This window comes from Ovis aries, chromosome 24 (genome assembly GCF_016772045.2).
Source record: "Ovis aries strain OAR_USU_Benz2616 breed Rambouillet chromosome 24, ARS-UI_Ramb_v3.0, whole genome shotgun sequence".
Lineage (NCBI taxonomy): Eukaryota > Metazoa > Chordata > Mammalia > Artiodactyla > Bovidae > Ovis > Ovis aries.
In genome coordinates this window covers 3,061,216-3,085,399 of record NC_056077.1, presented here as the reverse complement: position 1 = coordinate 3,085,399, position 24,184 = coordinate 3,061,216, and the positions used below count along the sequence as shown (strand labels likewise).

General features: G+C 57.1%; 2 protein-coding genes and 1 long non-coding RNA gene across 7 annotated transcripts; 2 read left to right on the top strand and 1 right to left on the bottom strand.

The window, feature by feature from the left end:
- Positions 1-879: 879 nt before the first annotated feature.
- On the top strand, positions 880-5,438 carry ZSCAN10 (zinc finger and SCAN domain containing 10). Its single transcript, XM_042239733.2, has 5 exons — positions 880-1,680; positions 1,999-2,266; positions 2,469-2,542; positions 2,718-2,775; positions 3,680-5,438. The coding sequence occupies exons 1-5, from the start codon at positions 1,282-1,284 to the stop codon at positions 5,248-5,250; spliced, it is 2,370 nt and encodes a 789-aa protein (XP_042095667.1). The 5' UTR covers positions 880-1,281; the 3' UTR covers positions 5,251-5,438.
- Positions 5,439-7,858: 2,420 nt separating this feature from the next.
- On the bottom strand, positions 7,859-14,743 carry LOC105604626 (uncharacterized). Of its 5 annotated transcripts, XM_027961390.3 has the most exons (8): positions 14,460-14,743; positions 13,892-14,069; positions 11,779-11,819; positions 10,162-10,200; positions 9,977-10,030; positions 9,127-9,153; positions 8,897-8,950; positions 7,859-8,430 (listed from the first exon to the last, which is right to left on the bottom strand). In XM_027961390.3, the coding sequence occupies exons 3-8, from the start codon at positions 11,791-11,793 to the stop codon at positions 8,299-8,301; spliced, it is 321 nt and encodes a 106-aa protein (XP_027817191.1). In that variant the 5' UTR covers positions 11,794-11,819; positions 13,892-14,069; positions 14,460-14,743; the 3' UTR covers positions 7,859-8,298. The 5 variants fall into 5 exon arrangements, with proteins under 5 accessions (XP_027817191.1, XP_060261929.1, XP_027817190.1 ...); XM_060405946.1 differs by lacking the exon at positions 14,460-14,743 and having other exon boundaries at positions 13,892-14,124; XM_027961389.2 differs by lacking the exons at positions 13,892-14,069; positions 14,460-14,743 and adding an exon at positions 11,950-12,035.
- LOC121817796 (uncharacterized) lies at positions 14,285-18,050 on the top strand. The gene is made up of 2 exons (XR_006057838.2): positions 14,285-14,530; positions 14,780-18,050. It is a non-coding gene; the product is annotated as an uncharacterized LOC121817796 (long non-coding RNA).
- The last annotated feature ends 6,134 nt before the right edge of the window (positions 18,051-24,184 follow it).

Below are 24,184 nucleotides of genomic sequence, written 5' to 3'. Positions count from 1 at the left end.
GAAGTTGAAAGAGCAATGCGCTCAACATCCATACACCCACCTCCCGGATTCGACAACTGCTATAATTTTGCCACTTTTGCCTTGTTGATCCAGAAGTGTGGATGAAACCTCATCCCTCTTCACTTCCAAATCCTTAACATTTTCTAAGAATGAAGACACTTCCAACATAGCGCAAGGCTGGAATCCCATCTCAGAAGTTGCTAGTCATTTCCCTTATCGGCCAGGGCTCCACCAGATTCAGATTTCCCCAACTATTTCCCCAAAGCTATTTCCCCAGAATAACTTTTAGCACCACCACCCCTTCTTAAAGGTCAGGATCCAGTCAAGGTTCCCACGTTTCCTTACATCAGCTGTTAGCCTCCTCTACAGCAATGTGCCTACAGGTACTTATTTTTTCATAACAGACTTGGAAGAACTTGGGCCAGGTTTCTGGGAATGTCCGGTCTTTCGGATCTGTTCAGTTGTTTACTCAATGGATCATTTGGCTTGTTTGTTTTATAATCGTTTTTAAAATATTTTATTTATTTATTTTTGGCTGTATTGGGTCTTAGTCGCGGCAAACGGGCTCGGTAGTTGCTGAGCGCGAGCTTCTCTCTAGCTGTGGAGCCCGGACTTAGTTGCTGTGCGGCCTGTGGGATCTTAGTTCCTAGACCAGGGAAGTCCCTGTTTTATAAATGTGACATGTAACACTGAGTAACTTTAAGGTATGCAGCATTTCATTTATATATTATAATATGATTGTGATGTAGCAATATGTATCATGTTACATAATGTGTTACAGTACAATATTCTTATCTGTATTTGCTATACTGTGCATCAGATTGCCATGGCTTATTTATTACTCGTTACAAGTTTGTACCTTTAAACACTATCACTCTTAGCCTCTCCACCACCTTGTTCTTATTCCCTCCAATGCCCTTTAACTGGAAGTTGGGTCTAAAGGCTGGATTGGATTGCGACGGAACATTTTTGGCAAGGATTCCCCCTTCAGTGGTGCCAGGTACTCCCCGTGGTACCATATCAACAGGCAGGGACAGCCAGACTGTCCTCTTTCGGGGCTGCCAACTTTGGTCCCTGGGGCAAACCGAGGTGAAGTTCTAAGTGCTGCAGGAAGGAATGGATAATACTGAGCGATTCGATTTCTCTGCCTTGCTTGGTCAGGCTGAGCCGCTACCTGTGACCCATTCGAGAAGAGATTCCTCTAACACCCCGGGTGTGGGAGCCAGGAGGGAGAGACTGGAACACGAGAGCAGCCGCGGTGAGGCGCCCCCAAAGTGAAGGATGCTTGCAGAACCCGGCCAAGCTGCGGGGGAGCCGGAGCAGCTCGGAGCAGTCAAGCTGGAGGAAGAGGAGGAGGCTGCCAGCCAGGAGGACCCCGGGCGGCCAGAGGCCAGGCCCCGGCCCGAGGTGGCTCACCAGCTCTTCAGGTGCTTCCAGTACCAGGAGGACATGGGGCCGAGGGCATCCCTGAGCCGGCTCCGGGAGCTCTGTAACCACTGGCTGCGACCGGCTCTGCACACCAAGAAACAGATCCTGGAGCTGCTGGTACTCGAGCAGTTCCTGAGTGTGCTGCCCCCACACCTCCTGGCCCGGCTGCAGGGCCAGCAGCTCAGGGATGGCGAAGAGGTGGTACTGCTGCTAGAGGGTGTCCAGAGGGAGTCTAGCAACGTGGGGCCGCTGGTAAGAGGGGCCGCCCAGTGGGCTGGACAGCAGGGGGAAAAGGCAGGGACGTTATCACCCTGTTAAGAAATCACTGAGCTGAGACTTTGCTGGTGGTCCAGTGGTTAAGACTCCGTGCTTCCACAGCAGGGGGTTTGATCCCTTGTTGGGGCACTAAGGTCCCACTTGTCTTCCTCTGCCAGTTCCTTCTTGTCCTCCTAACTCCCTCCCTCCCTCCCTGTCTGAGCTTCACCTTTCCACCGTGCCACTGTCCTTTGGAGCTAGTAGGATGTGGATTACTGTCCTGTCTGTCCCCTGACATGGGTGTGTTCTGAACAGGATTTCAGTTTTAATGCTGGCAAGAATTGTCCCCGTGCAGACGTCACCTTGGAGGAACAGGGGGGCTCTTTCCAAGTCTCCAGCCACAGTCCCAAGAAGGAAGCGCCCTCAGAAGGGCCTCCAGCCCTGGAGCCATCGCAGGCGCTCCCGCCATCCCAGTCGGGGTCCTCCAAGCCTGCTGAGATCGGGGACTGGAGACGTCCCCTGAGTTCAAGGCAGCCACTGAGCCCAGGTCCCAGGAGGACTTTGCAGGCCCCGCAAGAGAGCGGTGAGGCGCCGGGGCCCTAGGGAGATGGAGGCCTGGGGTTTGAGGGGAGCTGGGGGGCCAGGTGTGTGGGGGCAGGAAGGGAAAGGGGGCGGCCTCCCAAGCTGGCGGGAATGGCGGAGAGCCCCAGGGCCCTGGCCATGGCTGCACAACCCCGAGGCCGCACGGCGGTAGGGCTGCCTCCTCACAGCTGTCTCTCCCCCAGCGCCGTCAGCCCTCCAGGGCCCCGAGCTGTGGCCAGAGGAGAGCTCGGGAGATCAGGAGCTGGCAGCGGTGTTGGTGAGCTGGGCGGGTGTCCTCACTCCAGGCCTATCTTCTGCTCTGCAACGTTCTCCGACCCTGTGCTTTCAGCAAACCCCTGTCTTAATTTAAACCTGGAGAGCTCTTCATCTCTCTTAGGTCCCCGAGCCCCGTTCCTCACTCACTGACAATCTCTGCCATCCCTTTGTTACAGGAGTCCCTGACCTTTGAAGACGTCCCAGCAAAGAAGGCTTGGCCTGTGCATCCTCTGGGTGAGACAGCTTTTTCCCGGGTTAATGACCACTGAAGGCTTTTTTGTATGTCCAAGGTGGCCCCTGACTTTTTGGCCTCTTTGGCTAAAAATGAGCTATTTTGATGAGGTGATATGTATTTATATAGATCTATATTGTTATTCCATATCTATATAGATATAATTTTAAGGCTCTTTGCATCTAATCATCAACCTCCACCCCCAACTCTGAGCTTTTAAAATAAGTGGTCGGGAATTCCCTGGTGGTCCAGTGGTTTGGACTCCAGGCTTTCACTGCCATGGGCCCTGCTTCAATTCCTGGTCAAGGAACTAAGATTCTCCAAGCTATTTGACAGGGCCAAGAAAAAAAAAAAAAGGTGGTCATGGCAAATACTATATGGTATTACTTATATGTGGAGTCTAAAATATGACACATATCAACTGATCTATGAAATACACAGAACACTCGTGGTTGCCAAGGGGGAGGGCGGAGTAGATTGGAAGTTTGGGATTAGCAGATACAAATTATTACATGTATTAATAGAATGGAAAAACAACAATGTCCTACTCAATCTCCTGTAATAAAACATAAGAGAAAATTATATATATATATAATTGCATGAGTTTGCTGTACAACAGAAAGTAACACAACATTGTAAATCAAATATACTTCAATAAAATTAATTACAACAGCTAAAATTAAATAAAATAAGGGACTTGTCTGGTGGTCTACTGGCAACGAATGCAGTCCCAATACAAGGGGCCTGGGTCAGGGCGGTAAACCTTACGTTATTTGGGTTTTACCCCACCCTCTGCCCACCTACAAACTTTGCAGAATTCTGGGTTTCTTTCCACTGAGGTTCTAGCGATTCCCAGAAGACCCTCTGAAAAACCCCGACCTGTCCTGTTTTCTGCTTCTTTTTTAGAAACTGGAGGCAGAACCCTAGAAGAGGCTTTTAAGGCAGAAGAGCCGAAAGGGGTGTCCTGGCCCTTGGCTGCCTCAGCAAACTCTCAGGCAGAGAGCCCCAGGGTGGCAGAAGAGCCCCACGCCCAGTCGCTAGGATCGGGCCCTGAAACAAGCGGCCCCGGAGGAGAAATGTCCCCTCCCGGCAGGAGTGAAGTTCTCAAGGTCAAAGCAGCCGAGGGCGCCCCCAAGTCGGACTCGGAACTCAAGTTCATCTGCACAGACTGCGGCGTCAGCTTCCCGCAGTTGGCCCGCCTGGAGGCGCACCAGCTGCGCTCGCACCCAGGCGCGCGGTCCTTCTTGTGCCTGTGCTGCGGGAAGGGCTTCGGCCGCAGCTCTATCCTCAAGCTGCACATGCGCACGCACACAGACGAGCGGCCGCACACCTGCCACCTGTGCGGCCACCGCTTCCGCCAGAGCTCGCACCTGAACAAACACCTGCAGACGCACTCCTCCGAGCCCGCCTTCCTGTGCGCCGAATGTGGCCAGGGCTTCCAGCGCCGGGCGCGCCTCACGCAGCACCTGCTGGCGCACGCCCAGGACCAGAAGCCCCCTGGCGGCGCTCCGGAGACCAAGCCCCCGGCACCCCCCGAGCTGACCGTCGTCCTGTGCTCCCACTGCGGCCAGACCTTCCAACGCCGCTCCAGCCTCAAGCGCCACCTGCGGATCCACGCCAAGGACAAGGGCCACCAGTGCTCCGAGTGCTCGAGCAGCCTGCGCCCCGGGCCCGAGCGCCGGCCCTATGTGTGCGGCGAGTGTGGCAAGGCGTTCCGGCGCAGCGAGCACCTGGGGGCCCACTGGCGCGTGCACACGGGCGAGCGGCCCTTCTCCTGCCAGGTGTGCGGCCGCAGCTTCAGTCAGAGCTCCCAGCTGGTCTGTCACCAGCGGGTGCACACGGGCGAGAAGCCCTACGGATGCCCGCACTGCGGAAAGCGCTTCATGCGGCGGGCCGGGCTCGCCCGCCACCTCCTGACCCACGGCGGCCCGAGGCCCCACCACTGTACCCAGTGTGGCAAGAGCTTCAGCCAGACCCAGGACCTCGCCCGCCACCAGCGCAGCCACACAGGCGAGAAGCCCTGCCGCTGCAGCGAGTGCGGCGAGGGTTTCAGCCAGAGCGCCCACCTGGCGCGCCACCAGCGCATCCACACCGGGGAGAAACCCCACGTCTGTGACACCTGCGGTCACCGCTTCCGGAACAGCTCCAACCTGGCCCGCCACCGCCGCAGCCACACGGGCGAGCGGCCCTACAGCTGCAAGCAATGTGGCCGGAGCTTCCGGCGCAACGCCCACCTGCAGCGGCATCTGGCCACCCACGCCGGGGCGGGGGACGAGGCCGCATCTGGGCCGGCTGAGCCCCCGCAGGAGTGCCCGGAGTGTGGCAAGGTCTTCAGCCGCAGCTGCAACCTGCTGCGGCACATGCTGGTGCACACCGGGGCCCGGCCGTACTCGTGCGCACAGTGTGGCCGCAGCTTCAGCCGCAACTCCCACCTGCTGCGCCACCTGAGAACCCACGCCCGAGAGACTCTCTACTAGCTGCTCCCGCTTCGGCGGGGCGGATCGCGGCGCATCTCCCTGGGCTTCTCCCAGGCTGCCGCGCATGCGCCCTGCTCCCACCCACCCCAGTCACCTCCCTCTGGCTCCACTGACCCCGCGTGGTAATTCTTCCCTTGCACAGGAGCATCTCGTCCAGACCTCAGGAATGTATTTTTAAAATACCCAAAGTAAAACAGCCTTCTGAACATGGCCCCTCTTTATGGTTGTTTTTTTTTTTTTCAGTGCCACCTGTTACGCTCTCCACTGGGTCTGTGGTGATGCCCTCTGCTTCCCCCACCGCTTCAAGAGCAGGCTGGGTGGGAGCAGATCCAGGGAGAGTTCCTCCCCCCGGAAAAGGCTCACTGTGAATGTGTGTATGTCTGTCAGGGTGTGTGTGTGTGTGTGTGTGTGTGTGTGTGCGTGCATTGTCGGGGGAGAAGACAGCTGTTAGAGCCAACTGTGGGCAAGGCCAACCAGTCTCACCCTGGAGTGATTTCTCCTATGGAGTCCATCACTAACCCCCGTGTTCAGTACAATTTGTACTGAACTCCAGCGTATTTGGCTATTTAATTAAAATTGAATAAAACTTAAAATCCCAGGTGTTAGATTAATATGGGAAACCTGTTCTTGTGGAAGGTTGGTAACTAATTCAAACAAAATGCTAGCAGTTAGTGGGTGATTAATTCAAACTGAAAAACTAAACCTGCCTGCAGGTAAGTTAGGTTGACCTAACCACGCATAGGGGCTTCCCTGGTAGCTCAGCTGGTAAAGAACCTGCCTGCTGTGCAGGAGACCCGGGTTGGATTCCTGGGTCGGGAAGACCCCCTGGAGAAGGGATAGGCTGCCCACTCCACCTGGGCGTCCCTGGTGGTGCAGTCGGTAAAGAATCCACCTGCAATGCAGGAGACCTGGGTCTGACCCCCTGGAGGAGAACGTGGCAACCCACTCCATTATCCTTGCCTTATTCTTGCCTGGAGAATCCCTATGGACAGAGGGGCCTGGTGGGCTCCAGTCCATGGGGTCTCAAAGAGTCAGACATGACTGAGTGACTAAACACAGCACAACCACCCATAATCCTCTTAAAAGCCCGAAGCTGCTTTCTAGGTTTGCTCCACCTTCTTCCTGCCCATCAGGCCCACTTGGTTGGCCTCTTCCTCTGGTGCACAGATTTTAAATCACATGACTTCTGGTAACAATACAGGAGAGAAAAGCAGCCCACTCCAGCTCCAGAGCACAATACCATTAGCCTGTGGTTTTCAACCACAAAAATACCATATTTTAATTACTGCCCCTCCATCAACTGGACACATAACTGCTCCTTAGCAAATGCTTGTGGAAAGGAAGTGAACTCATCAACCACAGCTCAAGCAGCTGAAGGAGAACCAGCCCTGAATCTGGGGAAAGTAGAGGTGATTCCTGGGCACAGCTGGGAGGGAGGGCTCTGAGCCTGGGGGTGCAGCCCTTCAAGGTTGGGAGGAAGACTGGGCTACAGAGAACCTCTGAAAACTGCTCTGTGTGTACCTCCCTGAGGCAGGACGTCAGGGCTGGGGAAGTGGGGTAGGGACCTAGGGGAGGGGGATGCGTCCTCAGAGTTGGTGAGCCAGGCTGGCCCTCAGGCCTTGCTCCTGGGCCCCCCAGTCTCTGCCTTGAGGCCCAGGTGAGGGACGCCACAGGCCCAGAGGCCCACTCCTGCCCTCCTTCCCTGCTTTCCCTCCTGGCCCAGGTTTGGGCGCCCTCCCTCCCCCTCCCCTGGCTCCTGGGGCTCTGATCTTGGAAGAAAGACTGTAGAGCTTCCGAGGCCCCAGCTGGGGTACTGAAGGCCAGGAGAGAGGGGTCAGGAGAAGACAAGAGGGGTCAAAGCCCCTCCCCCGAGCTCCCTGTCCCCTGGGAGTGTGATGGTCCAGTCCTCCCCATCAGTCAGTCCACGACCAGACTTCCTGTTGCAGCCATGGGTTCCGGGAAACAAACTCACTCAGGAGGACAATGCAGATAGTGGAGTGCAGTTTGTTACACCAGCGGGCCCGAGATAGAGTCTCCTCTTAGCCGAGGACCCCGACCAGATTTTGTGAAAACCTTATATACCCTAAATGTACGTGCTCAAACCCACCTCCCCAAATTCTCTGAAACTAGTCTGAACAAAGGAAAAAGAAAGATACAATCAAAGTTAACCTGTGATCATATGCCTTAAGCCTAAGTAGTTAACAGTGGACAGTTATCAATAGGCCTGTGGTCATATCCCAACAAGCATAATAGAATTTATGATTCTATTTGGTTACACAGATAATTAGGGTATTCTTTTAGGCAATGGAGAGTCTAGGTACGAGCCCTGGGGCTCTTGCATCTGGGGGGGTCTGGTTTCCCAGTTGGTATGTTGTTTCCATAGATACTGGGCACATAGCTCAAAGTCCACATCTGGCCCAAGACGGAGTCCTGCTTGCAAGATGGAGCCTGTTCTGTCTGTTTCCTCCTTCATCCCCAGTTACAGATTAGAGAGTCCAGTGGCTTGTGCTTGTTCACCCAGCACCAGGACCCCCACCTGGGTCCATCTGACCCACTACCTCTGCTGTAGCCATCGGACCCCCACCCTCCCACCCACACAGACACTCCATTTGGGTCAACTGACTTTTATTAGGACATCAGCACTACAGTGACAGGCAGGTCAGACATGGTGCAGGAAAATCCAGGCAGAGAGACTTAGATGGGCTGGGTGGTGCCCTCCCTGAAGGGGAGGGGGTGAGGCAGGCTGCGAGGATGGGTCAAAGGTGAGCAGAATTGTACAGGATGAATCAGAAGATGCCCTGTGAAAAGGGAAAATCGAGGCTTCTAGATGAGGCCAAGCTCCCTGGGGACCCTTTGGGGCTTCTAGACCTGGATGAGGCTCTTGAAGAGCTGCTCCAGAGAGGAGCAAAAACCCTTCAACACTGTCCAGATGGCCTCAGCCGCTCTGCACAAGCCCTGTAGGTAGGCAGCCGCTATCTGCTTAAGCCAGTCCAGGGCTTTCCGAAACTGCTGCAGTCGCTGCAGGAACTCTTCAAATAGCTCAAGTATTCAGTCGCACCAATTCCTTGGAGTGGAGGAGTCAAAGGGCTGGTTCAGGCCTGGGAGACTGTAGGAGCCAGAGGGCTCACAGACTCTGCGACGCAACTCTTGCTGTGTTTCACGAAGCAAGGGACAGGATTCCTGCAGGGATGGGAGGCTGTTCAGGTACACGTCTGGGGCAATGTCCTGACTGAGCAGAGGCCTCCCTCCTAGCCTTTAGGAGACTCTGGGACCCAGAAGCCCATGAATGAAAACTGTCTGCCTTCCTGCCAACAGCTCCACAGACAAGAGGACTTTTCCCAAAACCTGAGACTGGCCCCTTGGTTCCCCTCGAGAAATAAGCCCTGGTGCTTTATTGTACCTGAAGATGGACTGACCTCTGAACCCAGCACGAGGCCCGCGGGGCTCGCAGGCAGGGGGCTGAAGGCAGGGCTCTGCTCACCGTGCACTGAGTGAGGAGGCTGATGCCCCAAGTCTGCCCATCCGGAGCTCTCAGGGCCCCCCACCAGCGCTCCGGGGAGGTCTGTGCACTTGTGGCAGGACCAGTGACAAGACAGACCAGTGGGGAAGGGAATCAAGAGGGGCTGAGATGTCAGCTCAAACTCACGGAGTTGTTAACTTGAGCATCCACGGCGTCAGCCATATCTGCACTGCATACGCTCTGAGGAAAGAAAATGTGGAGACTGCCCACGTGGCTCACAGCTGAGCTCTGTGGGCCCCACTGGGCCTCCCATGGGTCCAGGAGAATCAGAAGGAAGACAGATGTCCAGACCGAGTACCCTGGCTGATCCCAACCCTGGGGACTCAACTTCAGGGGAAGGTAAGACCCAAACTCACCTCCATTACAATAAGATCCGAGCAGACCTATTGGGAAAACATCACTCAGTTTAAAATTTCCCTACCCTCTCTCACTTTGAGTCTCAATCTCAAGCCCGAGTCTGTGCCCACTGGTGTCCCCTCTTCCCCTGGTGGCTGTGGACCAGGCATCTGACACTGCTGTGCAGCCATACTGCCCTGTGACTTTGCACACCTCCCCCAGCAGCCCTGGGCCTCCGTATCCTCACCTGTGCGGTCAATGGATACGCAGGTGAGTTTTGTGCAGTGTAAGGACTGGGCCCTGGGCTGTCACCTTCATCATCACCATCATCATGAAATTGTTAGGGGAAGCACACTGACTGAGACTGCCCACCCTGGCCAGGCACCGCCATAACCATCTGCATGAATAATCTTAGGACAGGAGGTCCTAGTGAGGAACAGGGAACTAACAAGCCACCAGTGACTGGAAGAGTTGGGGAAAGGTCAAAAGGAGACGGGACGTGTCTGACCACCTCCCAGCATCCTTCTCGCTGGCATCCACCTTGGCTGAGCAAGGTGTGTACCACCAGGAAGGACCCCGATTCAGAACGACTGGCCAAAGACAACCCAGAAATGAATCGCACCACCATGAAGCCCAAGACTGTGAGCCAGCAGGCGAGCAGTTCTCCTGGCTGCCCTCACCCTCCTGCTCTCCGCCCGGGCGCCCTTTCTCAATACACTCTCTCGCTTTGTCAGCATGTATGTCTCCTCGGAGGATTATTTCCGAGTGTTAGACAAGAGCCCACTCTCAGGCGCTGCGAGAGGGCTTCCTTCCTGCAACAAAGCCATCCTACTCCACTTAAACCAGACACAGGGGAGCGCACTGACCCACCTCTTCTTCAGATTTCTTTGGAAGGTTTTCACAAAACAATTCCACAAGTTGAAACTGTAAAGAGAGACAGAGTTGGGACAAAGAGGCCTGGTCCTTTCACTCCTGGGTCCCAGCTGGGCCAGAACATCCTCCGTTTCACCCAGCTTCCCCATTCCCTCAACCGTACAGGGGGATGAACTTCTTACCATTTTGGTTTTGAGGGAATTGATGGAATCATCAAAGTCCTGTGGAGATGACAGTAATACCTAGGCTGATGAGACCTCACCAACCACTGCAGACCTGTTACACGCTCGCACACTCACACAGGAGGACCCTTGCCCTGGACTAGGCGGGTCAACCTGGTTCCCAGATGCCTAGCCCTCCGTGGTACCTTTGAGAGCTGACCAGGGAGGAACTGGCGCTGTCCTCTCCTCTCTGAGGAGCTGACGGTGACAGTGGCAAGTCTTCCCCACCTCTGACCCTGCAGAGCCCCTGACCCCAGCCCCTTTCCCTCCAGGCACTTGACTCCATCTCGGAGGTGCGAGGCACCCCACCGACCCCTCGGGATATTCCACCTAAGGGCGGGAATCTAGCGCTGTCCCCGCGGCCCTCCTGGCTCTGGGTGGTCAGTGCAGCTCAGAGCCCGTGCAGGGCTCCCGTCTGCACACCCTGTGTCCCGGGGGACCCATCCTGTCAGCCCAGCATCACACACAACTGGGCAAGGAAACACCTCACGGGGCCGTGGGAACACTCTGCTGCCCACATCATCCTCTCGCAGGGCCTGAGTGCCCAGCCTGGCTCACCCCTCGATGACCACTCGCAGACATCAGTGTCCATGGCCCAGAGCCCCTGAGCATCTGATCAAGCTCAGAATTGAGACTGGGGAGTGGTACAGAGGGCAGAGGGCTTCCCACAGGAAAGAATAGGCTCTGAGCTCAGCGCGGCTTCAGCTGCTGATCCAGGCGCTGAGAGAGATGCTTTCGGTTTCCAGAAAAACACCACAGGCCTCTCCCCCGGGTTTCCAGGCTGTAGAAAGGGTCCCGAGAGACGACTGATTCCTCTGACCCTGGAGACCCTCCATTTGCAGCTCTCTCACCAGAATGTGGACTCTAGTTCCTAAAGTGACTCCAGGTCCCATGACTGGCTCCTGAGTCCTCTGCAGCCCAGACCGGCCCACTAGGACCTCCACAGAGCTGCTGCCATGCCTGTCCTCCAGCAGGAATGCCGCCTCAGAGCCAGGACCTGCTGTGTAAGGACCGGGCTCTAGGGCAGGGGACTCTGGGGAGAATGGATACGGGTATATGCACGGCTGAGTCCCTTCGCTCCTCACCTGGAACTATCACAACATTGTTCCTCGTCTCTAGTCCCACACAAAATTAAAACTTAGAATAAAGAGAGCGAGAGAGAACGAGACAGACAGAGAGAGAGAAATCTTTGTGCACAAACTCTTTTAGAAATGGAGAGAAAATAAATAGTTGAAGTCCAGCTGAGAACTTTCCAAAGAAATAAAGGAGAGGGCTCAGAGCAAAGGGCAGGTATAGGGTCTGTGTCAGGAGCTGTTCAGAATGTCGGGGTAGAGAGAGCAGAGCACTCCCCGCCGCCGCCCCGGATCCAGGTGAGAGGGGACCCTGTCGACTGCAGGGGCCACAGGCCTTCAAGGCCCATCTCCCCGGAGGGTCCCCCACTTCGGCCCAGGGAGGGTGGGACAGAGGCAGGTGCAAGTGGCCAGTCAGCAGGGGTGGAGGATGGGCTGATGGGAGAGGGGACAGGGGAGATAGGACTCTGCAGGGCCCAGCCTTCCCCCATCTCTTGCTGTCACTCACCCTAGCGGAAGCCATGCTGCTCCACGGCTCTGGTTCTGCCCCTGTAACACGGTGGGAGGGAGGGTGTGAGGAAAAGTGCTCTGGAGAATCAGGCTCGCCCACCACCCTGGAGCGCCTTCTGCCTGCAGGCCTCCCCTCTTCCCTCTCCCCAGGTGCCGCGGAGCCGCTCACCTGAGACCCTGTGGCAGAGCCCCAGCTAGCAGGCCACTGCTGAGCAGTCCAGACTCAGCGTCCCTGAGAGTCGGTGACTTAAGGGCAGAGGAGGCAGGGGTGGGGGGGGGGGGTGGCGGGGGGAGGGTTCACCGCAGAGCAGAGGAAGCGGGCTGGGGCTGGGGCTTGTGTGTGTGTGTGTGTGTGACTGAAACAGAGCTAGAGCAGGGCCAAGACAGAAGGGAGGCAAGACGGGGTGACAGAGACCTGAGGGGCCTGGGCAGGGAGGGTGTGTCCCTGACACTCAGGCTCCCTGGTCAGGCCCCTCCTCCCTGAGCTGGGATGGGGTCTCTGAGTCCAGCTAGGGCCTCACCCCCCACCCCCTCCCATCAACTTGGGGGCAGGGAAGGACGGGGGAAAGTCCAGACTTGGGACAGCACCTTGAGGAAGCTTGAGGAGCTCCAGAAAAGGATGTTAACCACCTGGGGGTTAAGATACAGGGGAAGGCGACCAGGGCCCTGGAACAGACTGCACCCCACTCCACATCCAGAGAAGATTCTGCAGCCGCCCTGCCCTCAGGAAGTCATAGGACCTGCAAGGGCCCTGGGGTGAGACTCTCCCCTGGGGCCCCAGCATCCGAGGCAGGGGCCAGGCCTGATTGCCTGACACACAGGATGGGGCCCAGGAGGGTCTGAAGGGAGCCTTGCTGACCAACTGACCCCAATGACCAGGGTCTCCTGAGCCCCATGGGGGGCCCTTCAGTCCCAAGCTACAGTGGCAGGAGTCTCCCTGGCCCTGGCCTTCCCCACAGGGCTTGACTCTCGCAGCCTGGCCCACCTCCCCCTGAGACCAAACCCCTCACAGCCCAACACAGCCATGGCCTTGTGTCTGTCTTAGAGACCCAGGGCCACCATAACAAAGAGCCACAGACCCGGGTCTCAGCAACACACGTTTGTTCTCTCCCAGTACAGCCAAGGCTCACTGTGTGTGTGTCTGTCTGTCGGGGTGTGTGTGTGTGTGTGTGTGTGTGTGTGTGTTGTGGGGGAAAGACAGCTATTAAAGCCAACTGTGGGCAAGGCCAACCAGTCTCATCCTGGAGTGATTTCTCCTCTCTAGTCTACCCCCGTGATCAGTACAATATCCTCCAGCATATTCGCCTGTTTAAGTAAAATTGAATAAAACTTAAAATCGCAACTGTTAGAGTAAAACAGGAAACCTGTTCTTGTGGAACGCTGGTAACTTATTCACACTAAAAATGCTAGCAGCTGATTATTAATTCAAACTGAAAAATTAAATGTGCCCTAGGTAAGTTGCGTCGACCCTTAAGGATCCCTAAAAACCCATAGGAGCTTCCCTGGTAGCTCAGCTGGTAAAGCGTCTGCCTGCAATGCAGGAGACCCAGGTTGGTTTCCTGGGTCGGGAAGACCCCCTGGAGATGGGATAGGCTACCTCCTCCAGTATTCTTGGGCTTCCCTGGTGGTGCAGTCAGTGGCTCCGACCTATACAGGAGACTTGGGTTCAATTCCTGGGTTGGGAAATCCTCTGGAGAAGGGAATGGCAACCCACTCCAGGAGTCTTGCCTGGAGAATTCCCATGAATAGAGGAGCCTGGTGGGCTACAATCATGGGGTCCCCAAGAGTCAGATATGACTGAGCGACTAAGTCCGCACAGTGCAGTGGAGCCTAGATGTTGAAATCAAGCAGGTTCCACCCACTTGTCACCCAGGAGCACGGAGGAGGCAGTGACCCCAGGCTGAGAGGGGAGCAGTCCACTGATTTCCCAGCAGCATCGAGCCGATAGCAGCCAAGGGATTCTGGAGGGGGCAGCAGAGGCTCAGGTGTGGAGGTGGGAGAGGTGTTTTAGGAGCAGGAGGGTGTCCTACTGAATGTGGGCAGCTCTGGTACAGGCGTGCTGACCAGAATCAAGGAGGGCCCACAGGAGCCGTCTCAGGAGCATCACCCACCTGTGAACCATGGATGTCACCCTGGACTTGGGACAGATGCTTAGGGGTGGTCTCAGAGCTGGGTTTGGGACCCCACCAATGTGCTTCGATTGGCACTTCATGGAGGCAGGACAGGATGAGAAACATTAGAGCAGAGGCTGGAGAGCTGGCTCAGCTGGCAGTGGGCAGTGGGGCTGTCCTGTAAAGAGTCAAGCACTTGGGACAGCTGCTCTTGGCAGGCGGGGCGGGGCTGCAGGAATTCAGCCCCCTGAGCTCTGGGAAAGGCCTGGTGTTCCGGGAAAAGGAGAGTGCTGCGCGGTCATGGCCAGGGGCAGGGCAGGAAGGCCCAGGAGGCCGCACTCAGCGCATTCAGTGCCAAACCCGGCCCTGTGTTTCTCGCCTCCTGAACTTAGCTCCACCGGCATCCCCAGCTGCATCCTGGCTGAGCCCCGCCCCTGGGACAGACTTCCCACAGCCACAACCCGCGGGGGCCCCGTGGGCGATCCGTTTCCTTCCACGCAGCCGCCGGTCCCCCTCAGGGGGAGGCCAGGGCCCCCACCAGCAGGGACAGGAGAGGCAGGAGGCGCACCTAAGGCCGCCCTGCAGCCTGACTGATCCCGCACTGACACGCACTGACAGGCGCAGTCTCCGGGCTTAAAGGTCTCTCTGGGCGGTCTGGGGGCAGGAAGGCCCACCCTGGGGGCAGGGTAGTCCAGGAACTTGGGCCCCTGGGTTGGGGGAGTCTGGCTCGGCTTTGATGCTGCCCTTGAGGAAGCGCCAGTAGTGGACGCCCTTGAAGAACTAGGTGTCACCTGCGGGGAGGGAGAGGTTTGAGGGGCTGGTCCACGCCTGCCCACCCTCCAAACCCCTCTCTCCGCATCGCTTCTCCCCCCACCCCGTGCTCTGCAGGTCCCGCCACCCCACGGCCCCTGGGCCCCCATCGCCCGGCCCCCCCGAGTGCGCGAGCTCTCCCGCCCTTGTTGCTGACGGTGACATCGTCGGGGACCGGCAGCGCGCCCTCTCGCAGGCTAAGATCGCGCGGGTAGCCGGGGTCCTGGCGCACAGCAGCCTGGTCCTAATGCCAGTACCGCAGCCCCGGCATCAGGTAGGTCTTCCGGTTGAGCCGCCAGGAGACGCGGCGTCCACCTCCGCCCCGGGGGCAGCCCCAGCTCGGTGAGCGGGCGCGCGGCGCCCTCTAGCAGCCGGCCCTGGAACGACCAGAACTGCGGGCCTGCGGGCGGGGCGGCGGCGGGTGAGCAGCGCTGCGCGTTCCCCGCGCTACCTCCCACCACCGGGACCCTGCTACTGCTGCTAAGTCGCTTCAGTCGTGTCCGACTCTGTGCGACCCATAGACGGCAGCCCACCAGGCTCCCCTGTCCCTGGGATTCTCCAGGCAAGAACACTGGAGTGGTTGCCATTTCCTTCTCCAATGCATGAAAGTGGAAAATGAAAGTGAAGTGCCTCAGTCGTGTCCGACTCTTTGCGACCCCATGGACTGCAGCCTATCAGGGTCCTCCGTCCATGGGATTTTCCAGTCAAGAGTACTGGAGTGGGGTGCCATCGCCTTCTCTGCAAAAGAAGAGAATCCGGCACTGATTTAGATCCTGAACTCTGTGATGAGCTGAGGTGGGGGGCGGTCAATAGGTGGCCCAGGTCCCACCCACTCATCACCCAGGAACCTTGAGGAAGCAGTTACCCCAGATTGAGCAGGAACCAGTCCGGGGACCAATCCACAATCTTCCTGCAGCAGGAGCTGATGGGAGCCAAACAGTTTCTGAGAGGACGGCAAAGGCTCAGGTGTGGAGGAGCGGAGAGGGGTTGCAGGTGTAGGAGGGTGTCCCCCTGAAAGTGGGCAGTTCTGGCTCCAGTCTGCTGACCGGAGAGAAGGTGCACGGGGGCCGACTGTGGAGCATCAGCCATGTGTGACCAGGGATGTCACCCAGGACTTGGGGCACGGCGATCAGGGGTGGTCTCAGGGATCATTTGGGGTCCCCAGCAATGTGGGTTGCTTGGGATTTCACAGAAGCAGGACAAGGTGACAAATGTCCCAGAGGGCCCGGAGAGGCAGGCTGGGGTTCAGCGTCCCGGGGGTGGACGGTGGGGCCCGTCCTTAAAGAACCAAACAGCTTGGCACAGTTGCTGACAGGAGGGGCCTGGGCTGCCTGAGACACAGACAGGGGCCTTCAGCAGGGAATGAAGGCCGTCTGGGCGATAAGCCCTCTGGGGACCCCTCAATCCAAAGCGAAGGGGCAGGTGTCTCCCTGCCCTGGGCTGCCCCACAGGGCTTGTCGCTCCCAGCCTGGCCAGCCTCCTTGCGGAGGCAACAGCCTCTCTGAGCCCAGCACCTCCATGGCCTTCTCGTATGTCTTCCAGGCCCAGGGCCACCATAACAAAGAACCACAGGCCCGTGTATCAACAACACACATTTATCCTCTCACAGTGGAGCCTAGAAGTTGAGGTCAAGGTGTCAGCAGGTATGGTTCCTCTCAGAGCCCTGAGGGACGCCTGTGTTACAGGTCTCTCCTAGGCTTGTAGACAGCCATCTCCACATCCACACAGCATCCTCTCCAGACGTGTATGTGTCCCTAATCCCCATTTTCATAAGGTCACCAGTCATAATGGATTAGCACCCACCCTAAAGACCTCATTTACCTTGATTCCTTGTAAAGACCACCTCCAGATGACCTGGCATTCAGAGGACTTCAGCATAGGAATTTGGGGACACAGTGCGACTTCTGAGATCCTTAAAGGGAAACTGGATTTGGAAAGTAGAGGTGTTTCTTGGGCACAGCTGGAAGGGAAAGCTCTGAGCCTGGGGCTAGGAGGTTCAGTCATTAAGGTGTTGGGAGGAAGTCAGGGCTACGGGAGCCCCACATGTCACAGGTTTAGGTTTAAGACTCCTGCAAGACTCCTGGGAAGGACGTTTCCAGGAGAAAGGACAGGGCAGCTAAGGACACTGAGGAACTAGGAGAACCCACAGCGTGGGGGGGGGGGGCTAACGGTAAAGGATCTGACTGCTAATGAGGGAGATGCAAGCGACCTGGGTTCAGTGCCTGGGCTCGGAAGATCCCTTGGAGGAGGAAATGCCACCCTACTCCGGTATCCTTGCCTGGGAAATCCCATGGACAGAGGGGCCTGGTGGGCCACAGTCCACGGGGCTGCAGAGGCGAACACGGCAGAGCGACATAGCGCAGCACAGCAAGGCGCGGTCATTTCCTGAGCCCCACCCACGTGCCAGGGAACGTGGTGGGGCCTTGAGGGCACCTGATGTGAAATAGAGGGCCAGGGCTGCCCCAAAGAAAACGGAGGGCATCCCAGGCAAAAGGAGCAGCATGTGGGGAAACCACGGCAGGAGAGAGAGGCGCTTGGCCAGCAGCCAGGGACTATTGCGCAGGCGAGGAGATGCAGAGCAGCGTCCTGCGGGTGAGACCAGGTCTACAGGTCAGTGAGGGCCTTAGGTGCTCAGGTGTGTCCCACTCTGTGCCACCCCGTGGACTGTAGGCTGCCAGGCTCCTTTCGCCTCTCACTGAATTCTTTCTGAGCTGAGACATAAAGGACCAGAGTTCCTCGGATCCCATGAAATACCACCTAACAGTTTCATATGGAAATCCTATGCTAAACGGAGTACAAAACATCTTCTTTACAGCAAATAACCCGCTGAAAACTGCTGTCTATAACTTGCATGTGCTAGCTAAAAGGTCAAAGACCTGAGATGACTGATATTTACACAAGTAATAGTTCCTTGTTTCAGAATTCTCCATGGGAAGAAAGAAACCTGTGCCTAGAATCCCTGGAAATTACACCTATTCCATTCACATCACTCCCTCCTGCACCATGGAGGCCTCTTCCCTCCATATTTTTATTGGATTTTGTTCTGTTACCTCCTGAGTTTATACTCTACATGCACATATCAAATATCATTGGTCAAAAATGGAAACATTTCTTTGGGAGGGGAAATGTTTAGAAAATGTATTTCATGTAACTTACATTGAAATGGAGAAAAGATTTAATCTAAAACCAACAACAACAATAAAAACCAAACTCATATGGATGTTGAAATGGGGAAGAGATTTAATGTTAAACAAAAAATACCTTACTACTTATTTAACGGAGTAACATCACCATCGTGAGAAGTAGTATATCAGATGGAAGGTCATTATGTAAAAAGAAAAAAAGAAAATAGTCAAGCGGAGGTTTAGCACAGGGTCACCGGAGAACCCAAGGGAAACTGTGAGAGACTTGAATAGTGATGGGGAGGTGAGGCAGGGCCAGGGCCAGGACTCCAAGGCTGCTCAGGGCCTGGCAGTGGGCGGCTCCTGGCAGCAGGGAACTCAGGCCAGAGGTAGGCCTTCCAGCGTCAGGCCTGCCAGAGGGACCCCCTGGAAGGGAAGGGGGAAGGGTGTGGCCGGAATGGGTTTCTGCCACAAGGAACTCCCAGACAGGCTGCTGTCCTCCCCACACAGGAAGGCTCAGGCCCAGGAGACAGGGAGAGCCTTCCTCAGGGCTCCTGCCCTGCTGGGGCCTGAGCTGATAGCAAGCTGGGTCCCCTAGGATGATCAGGGCACTAAGATGCTGACGTCAGGGTCAGGGTTCACCACTGCCTCCTCCTGTGAGACCCACAGCCGGCCCTCAGGGGTCCCCCTCGCTGAGAATCAGCTCAGCGCCCCATCTGACAGGGTTCCGAGAGACAGGCAGAGACACCGAGGCGCCTGAGCCACGGAAGGCCCCTTGGTCCTTGGGGCCTCCAGGCTTCCAAGCCTCTCCCACACCCCTGGGTCAGCAGAACACCCCGTCCCTGACAGACAGGTCAGACCTGGAGAAGGGAAACCTGGCCTGATGCTGTGGTGTCGTCCCTGCAGGACAGGAGGTGAGGGCAGTTAAAGGATGGGTCGAGGGAGAGCAGTAGGGTAAAGGTCGCTTCAGAAGATGGTTTCCAGGAAGGGGATCGTGCAGGGCCTTCTGGATGAGGTGGAGTTCCTCCACAACCACCTGGATCACCTAGACCTGGATGAAGATTCTGAAGAGCTGCCCCACAGAGGAGCAGAAATCCGTCAGCACTCCCAAGATGGCGTTCACTGCACTGGAAATGGCCTGTAAGCAGGCCACCGCCATCTCCCCCAGCCAGATCAGCACATCCCAACATCGCTGCTGGAGACTCCGCAGAATGCCTTGGAACCGCCGCAGGGCTCTGACCCAGATGCTCTCTTCCGGATTCTGGACCTCCAGAGAGGTAGAGACTGAGGGTTCTTCAGGATTCTGGATCTCCAGAGAGGTAGAGACTGAGCGTCTCTGGATTCTGCGGCGTACTTCTTGCCGTGCTTGCTGAAGCAAGGGACTGCACTCCTGCAGGGATTCCTGCAGGGATGGGGGCCTTTCAGGGATCCGCGCTGGGCAAGGCAGACCCTGGTCCTGACCTGACCAAGGCCTCCCAGACCTTGGGAGGCGCAGGGAGTCAGAAGCCAGCCCAACCCGAACTGCCTGCCTTCAGCCCAACAGCTCCACAGAGAGGAGGACTTCTCCCAGGGACTGGGCCTGGACCCTCAGTTCCCCTTGAACAACGAACCCTGGTGCTTGCTTGTACCTGCCTGCAGGTGGTGAGCCTCTGAACCCAGCACCAGGCCCATGGGGCTCATCAGGCAGGAAGCTGAGTCCAGGGCTCTGGCCACCGTGCGCTGAGTGCGGAGGCTGATGCCCTTAAGGCACCTGAGATTTCAGGAACCGCCCTCTTCATCCCCCACTCCAGGGAGCTCTGTGCACACGCAGCAGCCCCAAGGACAAGAGAGACCAGTGGGGAGGGGAAGGAAGGCGCTGAGACAGTGGCTCCAACTCACGGGAAGGTTCTCTTGAATGTGATCTTCTATGAATTCACAGACATTCTTGTTTAGTTCCTCCTGGGGAGAGGAAGTGTGCAGTCTGCATTCCTGTCTCGCTGCTGAGGTCAGTGCTCCCCACTGTGGCCTCCCGTGCATCCAGGTGAGTCTGAAGGGAGCCAGGGCCCCAGACCCCATACCCTGGCTGATCCAACTCTGAGGACTACCCTTAGCAGGGGGCAAGGTCCAAACTCACCTCCGTCTCTGCTAGGGCTGCCTCCATCTGGTGGGGAAAAAACACTCTGTTTAAAACACCCCCACCCTCTCTCACTTTCACCCTGAATCCCAAGCCCCAGCTAGTTCTCATCTCTGCCCAGTCACCCCAATAGCTAATCCTCAACCTGGGGACCATGCTCTGGCATCCCTGCCCTGCCCTGTTGCCCTGTGGTCTTGACGCCGCCCTCAGCATCCCTGGGCCTCCGTATCTCCTCCCTGTACACTCACCTGCCACACAGGTGTGCGTTTGTCCAGTGTAAGGACTGGGCGCTGAGCTGTGACCCTCATCATCACCGTGACTGTGATCCCACCCCTCCTCCCTCACACTGGGGAGGGCCGGGGGTGGGGCGCACTGACCCACCTGTGCTTCTTCTGGTTCCTTTCCCATCTTATCACAGAAATCATCCACAGAGCTGTGCTGTGAACAGAGATGGACTTGAGTAAAAGAAGCTCGGTTCTTCTCCCTGCTGGGTCCCAGGTGGGCCTTATCACTGTCGGCGTCACCCAGTAGAACCCAGGCCTCCCGAGCCCCCAGCTATTCGTGGGGATGAGCTTCTTACCAGCATGCTCCTCAGAGAAGCCTGGTCATGTGGGACTTCCTGTGGAGGTAATCGTGAAGCAAATGTTCTGGTCTTGTAACCACCGAGACCTGTTTTACACAACCACCCCTCCCCCCGAAGGAGGACCCTTGCCCTGGAATAGGCGGTCCACCTGGTTCCCAGATGCCTAGCCCTCCGTGGTCCTGCTGAAAGCTGACCAGGGAGGAACTGGCGCTGTCCTCTCCTGTCTGAGGCACTAACGGTGACAGTGGCCAGTCTTCCCGACCTCTGACCCTGCAGAGCCCCTGACCCCAGCCCCTTTCCCTCCAGGCACTTGACTCCATCTTGGAGGTGGGAGGCACCCCAGCGACCCCTCGGGAGACTCCACCTAAGGGCAAGAATCTGGCGCTGTCCCCGCGGCCCTCCTGGTCCTGCGAGCTCAGTGCGGCTCACAGCACATGCAGGGCTCCCGTCTGGACACCCTGTGTCCAACGCCCCATCCTGTCAGCCCAGAATCACACACGACTGGGCAAGGAAACACCACGCCCAGACACCGGTGTGCCATGGCCGAGCCCCTGAGCAGCTGGTCACCCACAGAACTAGGTAGCTGAGTGGGACAGAGGGCGGAGGGCTCCCCCCAAAATAAGAATAGATTCTGAGCTCAGCGTGGCTTCAGCTGTTGATCCAGGCCCTGAGAGAAATGCTTTCAGCTTTTCTCTGAAAATCCTGGCCAGCCAACTAGACCCCACACGCTGCAACCAAGAATCCTCAGAGACAGAAGAAATTCAATAAATAGGAATAAGCATTAGAAGGAGCCCGAGGGTGGCTGATTCCTCGGACACTGCAGACGCTGCACGTCGGCTCCCCCACGAGCGAGACGACTCTCATTCCTACACTCACTCCAAGGGCCATTGCTCCTTCCTCGGTCCCAACACAGGCCCCCACACTGAGCTGCCCCCCAAACCGACCTCCCAGCAGGAGCCCCAGCCCCACAGCCAGGACCTGCTACCTAAGGAAAGGGCTCAGAGCACCAGGAAACTGGAGTGTGTTTGTCAACAATTATGCAGAATTTCAGGCTGGTGACAGCAGAGTGTTCGACCAGGGTCATTGTGAGACTGGGCGCTTTGATGGCACAGGTCCCATGTTTTGGCCCTCTGCTTCCCCACTGGGAAGGAAATGGCACCCACTCCAGTGTCTCTGCCTGGAGAAGCCCATGGACAGGGGAGCCTGGTGGGCTGCAGTTCCTGGGTTCGCAAAGAGTCACCACTGAGCGACTCAGCTTTCACTTTCCCTGCGGCCACCCCAGCGCCCAGGGAGGGTGGGACAGAGGCTGCTGTGCGCAGAGCAGTCAGCAGGGCTGGGGCTGAGCCGGTGGGAGCCGGGACAGGCGGCAACTGAGACCACAGGCCCACTCTCCCCTCATCTCTCGTCCTCACTCACCTTAGGGAAGCCCATGGTGGATTAGGGTCCTCCCGCTGGGACCTGGTGCAGGAAGAGTGGGAGGAAAAGTGCTTCAGTGACGCGGGCTCGCCCACCACCCTGGAGGGTCCTCTGCCTGCAGGTCTCCCCACCCCCACACCAGGCTCCCCAGAGCCCCTCACCTGAGATCCTGCAGCCAGAGCTCCAGCTGAGCACTGCCTGGCTGCCTGCTGAGCCCCAGCCTCTTAAGAGCCGGTCAGGGAGGGGTGGAGAGGGTGGAGCCCTGCTGGGGGAGGGGGCAGGGTAGGGTTGGTTATATTTGAGACAGAAACTGAGACAGAAATAGAAGCAGAAACAGAGCCAGGAGAGGGGGAGTCAGAAGGAGGGGAAGACAGGGAGCCAGAGGTCTGAGGGGCCGGGGCGGGGAGGGCGTGTCCCTTACACTCAGGGTCCAGGGGTCAGGGTCTCTCCTCCCTGAGCTGTGTTGGGATCTCTGAGCCCTGCTTGGGCCAGACCCCCCACCACCGGTTCGAGCACGGGGAGGGACCAGGCAAAGTCCAGACTTGCCAGGATAGTTTGAGGAAGCTTCGGGGGGAGCTGACCAGGGCCCTCGAACAGACTGCACCCCACTCCACATCCAGAGAAGCTTCTGCAGCCGCCCTGCCTCAGGAAGTCACAGGACCTGCAGGGGCCCTGAGCTGCAGACTCTCCCGCGGGGCCGGCATCCAGGGCATGGGCCAGGCCTCAGAAGGGGCTGAAGGGAGTCTTGCTGACCGTCTGGGCCCCGCTGACCAGGGTTTCCTGAGCCCTGCTCGGGCCCCCAGTCCTCAGTCACCGTGCCAGGGGTCTCCATGCCCTGGCCAGCCCAAAACGCTTGACTCTCACAGCCTAGCCCACCTCCCCTGAGACCACAGCCCCTCACAGCCATGGGCAGGCATCTGTCTTAGAGACCCAGGGCCGCCATAACAAAGAGCCACAGACCCGGTCTCAGCAACACACATTTACTCTCACAGTGATGTCTAGAAGTTCAAATCAAGTCATCCGCAGGCAGCGGTTGCTCTGAGAGCCCTGAGGAAAGCGTGTGTTCCAGGCTTCTCTCCTAGGCGTGTACACAGCTGTCTCCAGGTCTACATGGCGCCATCCCTAGACAAGTATCTGTCGCCTAAATCCCCATTTTCAGAGGTCACCAGTCATAAAGGATTAGAGCCCACCCTAAGGACCTCATGCTAACTTGATTCCCTGGAAAGACCTACCTCCAGGTGCTGGTGGTTAGGACTTCACCGGGTGCAGTTAGGGAAACATGATTCAGTGTCTAATATCCTTGAAGAGTAACCAGCCTCCTGAAGGGCCACCCGTGTGCACCCCATGGGGACAACCTACGAATCCTGCTCCTCAGGGAAAGTCTCTCTTGGGTCCACCAGACCCCAGCTGCATCCCCTGCCCCTTAGGAGCCCATTCAGTTTTCTGAAACTCCCTTCCCACACCCAGGAGGTCTAGATCCTTCCCTGAGCCAGCTCAGAACTTCAGGGTGGGAGGGAGACAACAGAGGCTCTCTTGCTTCAGGTGCGGGATTCCCTGGCGGCTCAGAGGGTAGAGAATCTGCCAGCAGTGCGGGAGACCTGGGTTCAATCCCTGGGTCGGGAAGATCCCCCTGGAGAAAGGAACCCACTCCACTGTCATGGCCCAGAGAATTCCACAGACTGCATAGTCCATGGGGTCGCAAAGAGTCACAAGGCTGAGCAGCTTTCACTTGCTTCAGCTGCACGCCTCATATCCAGGTATTATCTCGGGTGATCTGGCTTCCTGAGACACCACACTAGGGACTTCCACATCTGTCTCAGGAGGGCCACCTCCTGAAAGGCTTTCTGTGTCTCACTGTGGACTGAACCCTTTTCTTTATAGAGTATTAGTGAGATGTAATTCACAAATCATACAATTCACCCAGGAAAGTGCCTGATTTAATGCACAGTACTACTCAACCATCACCACCAACAATTTCAGAACACTTTTATCATCTCCAGAAACCATCCTGCAACCCTAAGCCATCATCCTCTAGGGCCACCACCAGGCCATTGCTAAGTCTGTTTTTAACTTTTCGAGGTACCACTAGCCTATTTCCCGAGGTTTTGCAGGTAGCTAAGTGGTAAAGAATCTGCCTGCAATGCGAGAGATCCAGGTTCAATCCGTGGGTCAGGGAAAATCCCTGGGAGGACGACATGGCAACCCACTCCAATATTCTTGCCTGGAAAACCCCATGGACAGAGGAGCCT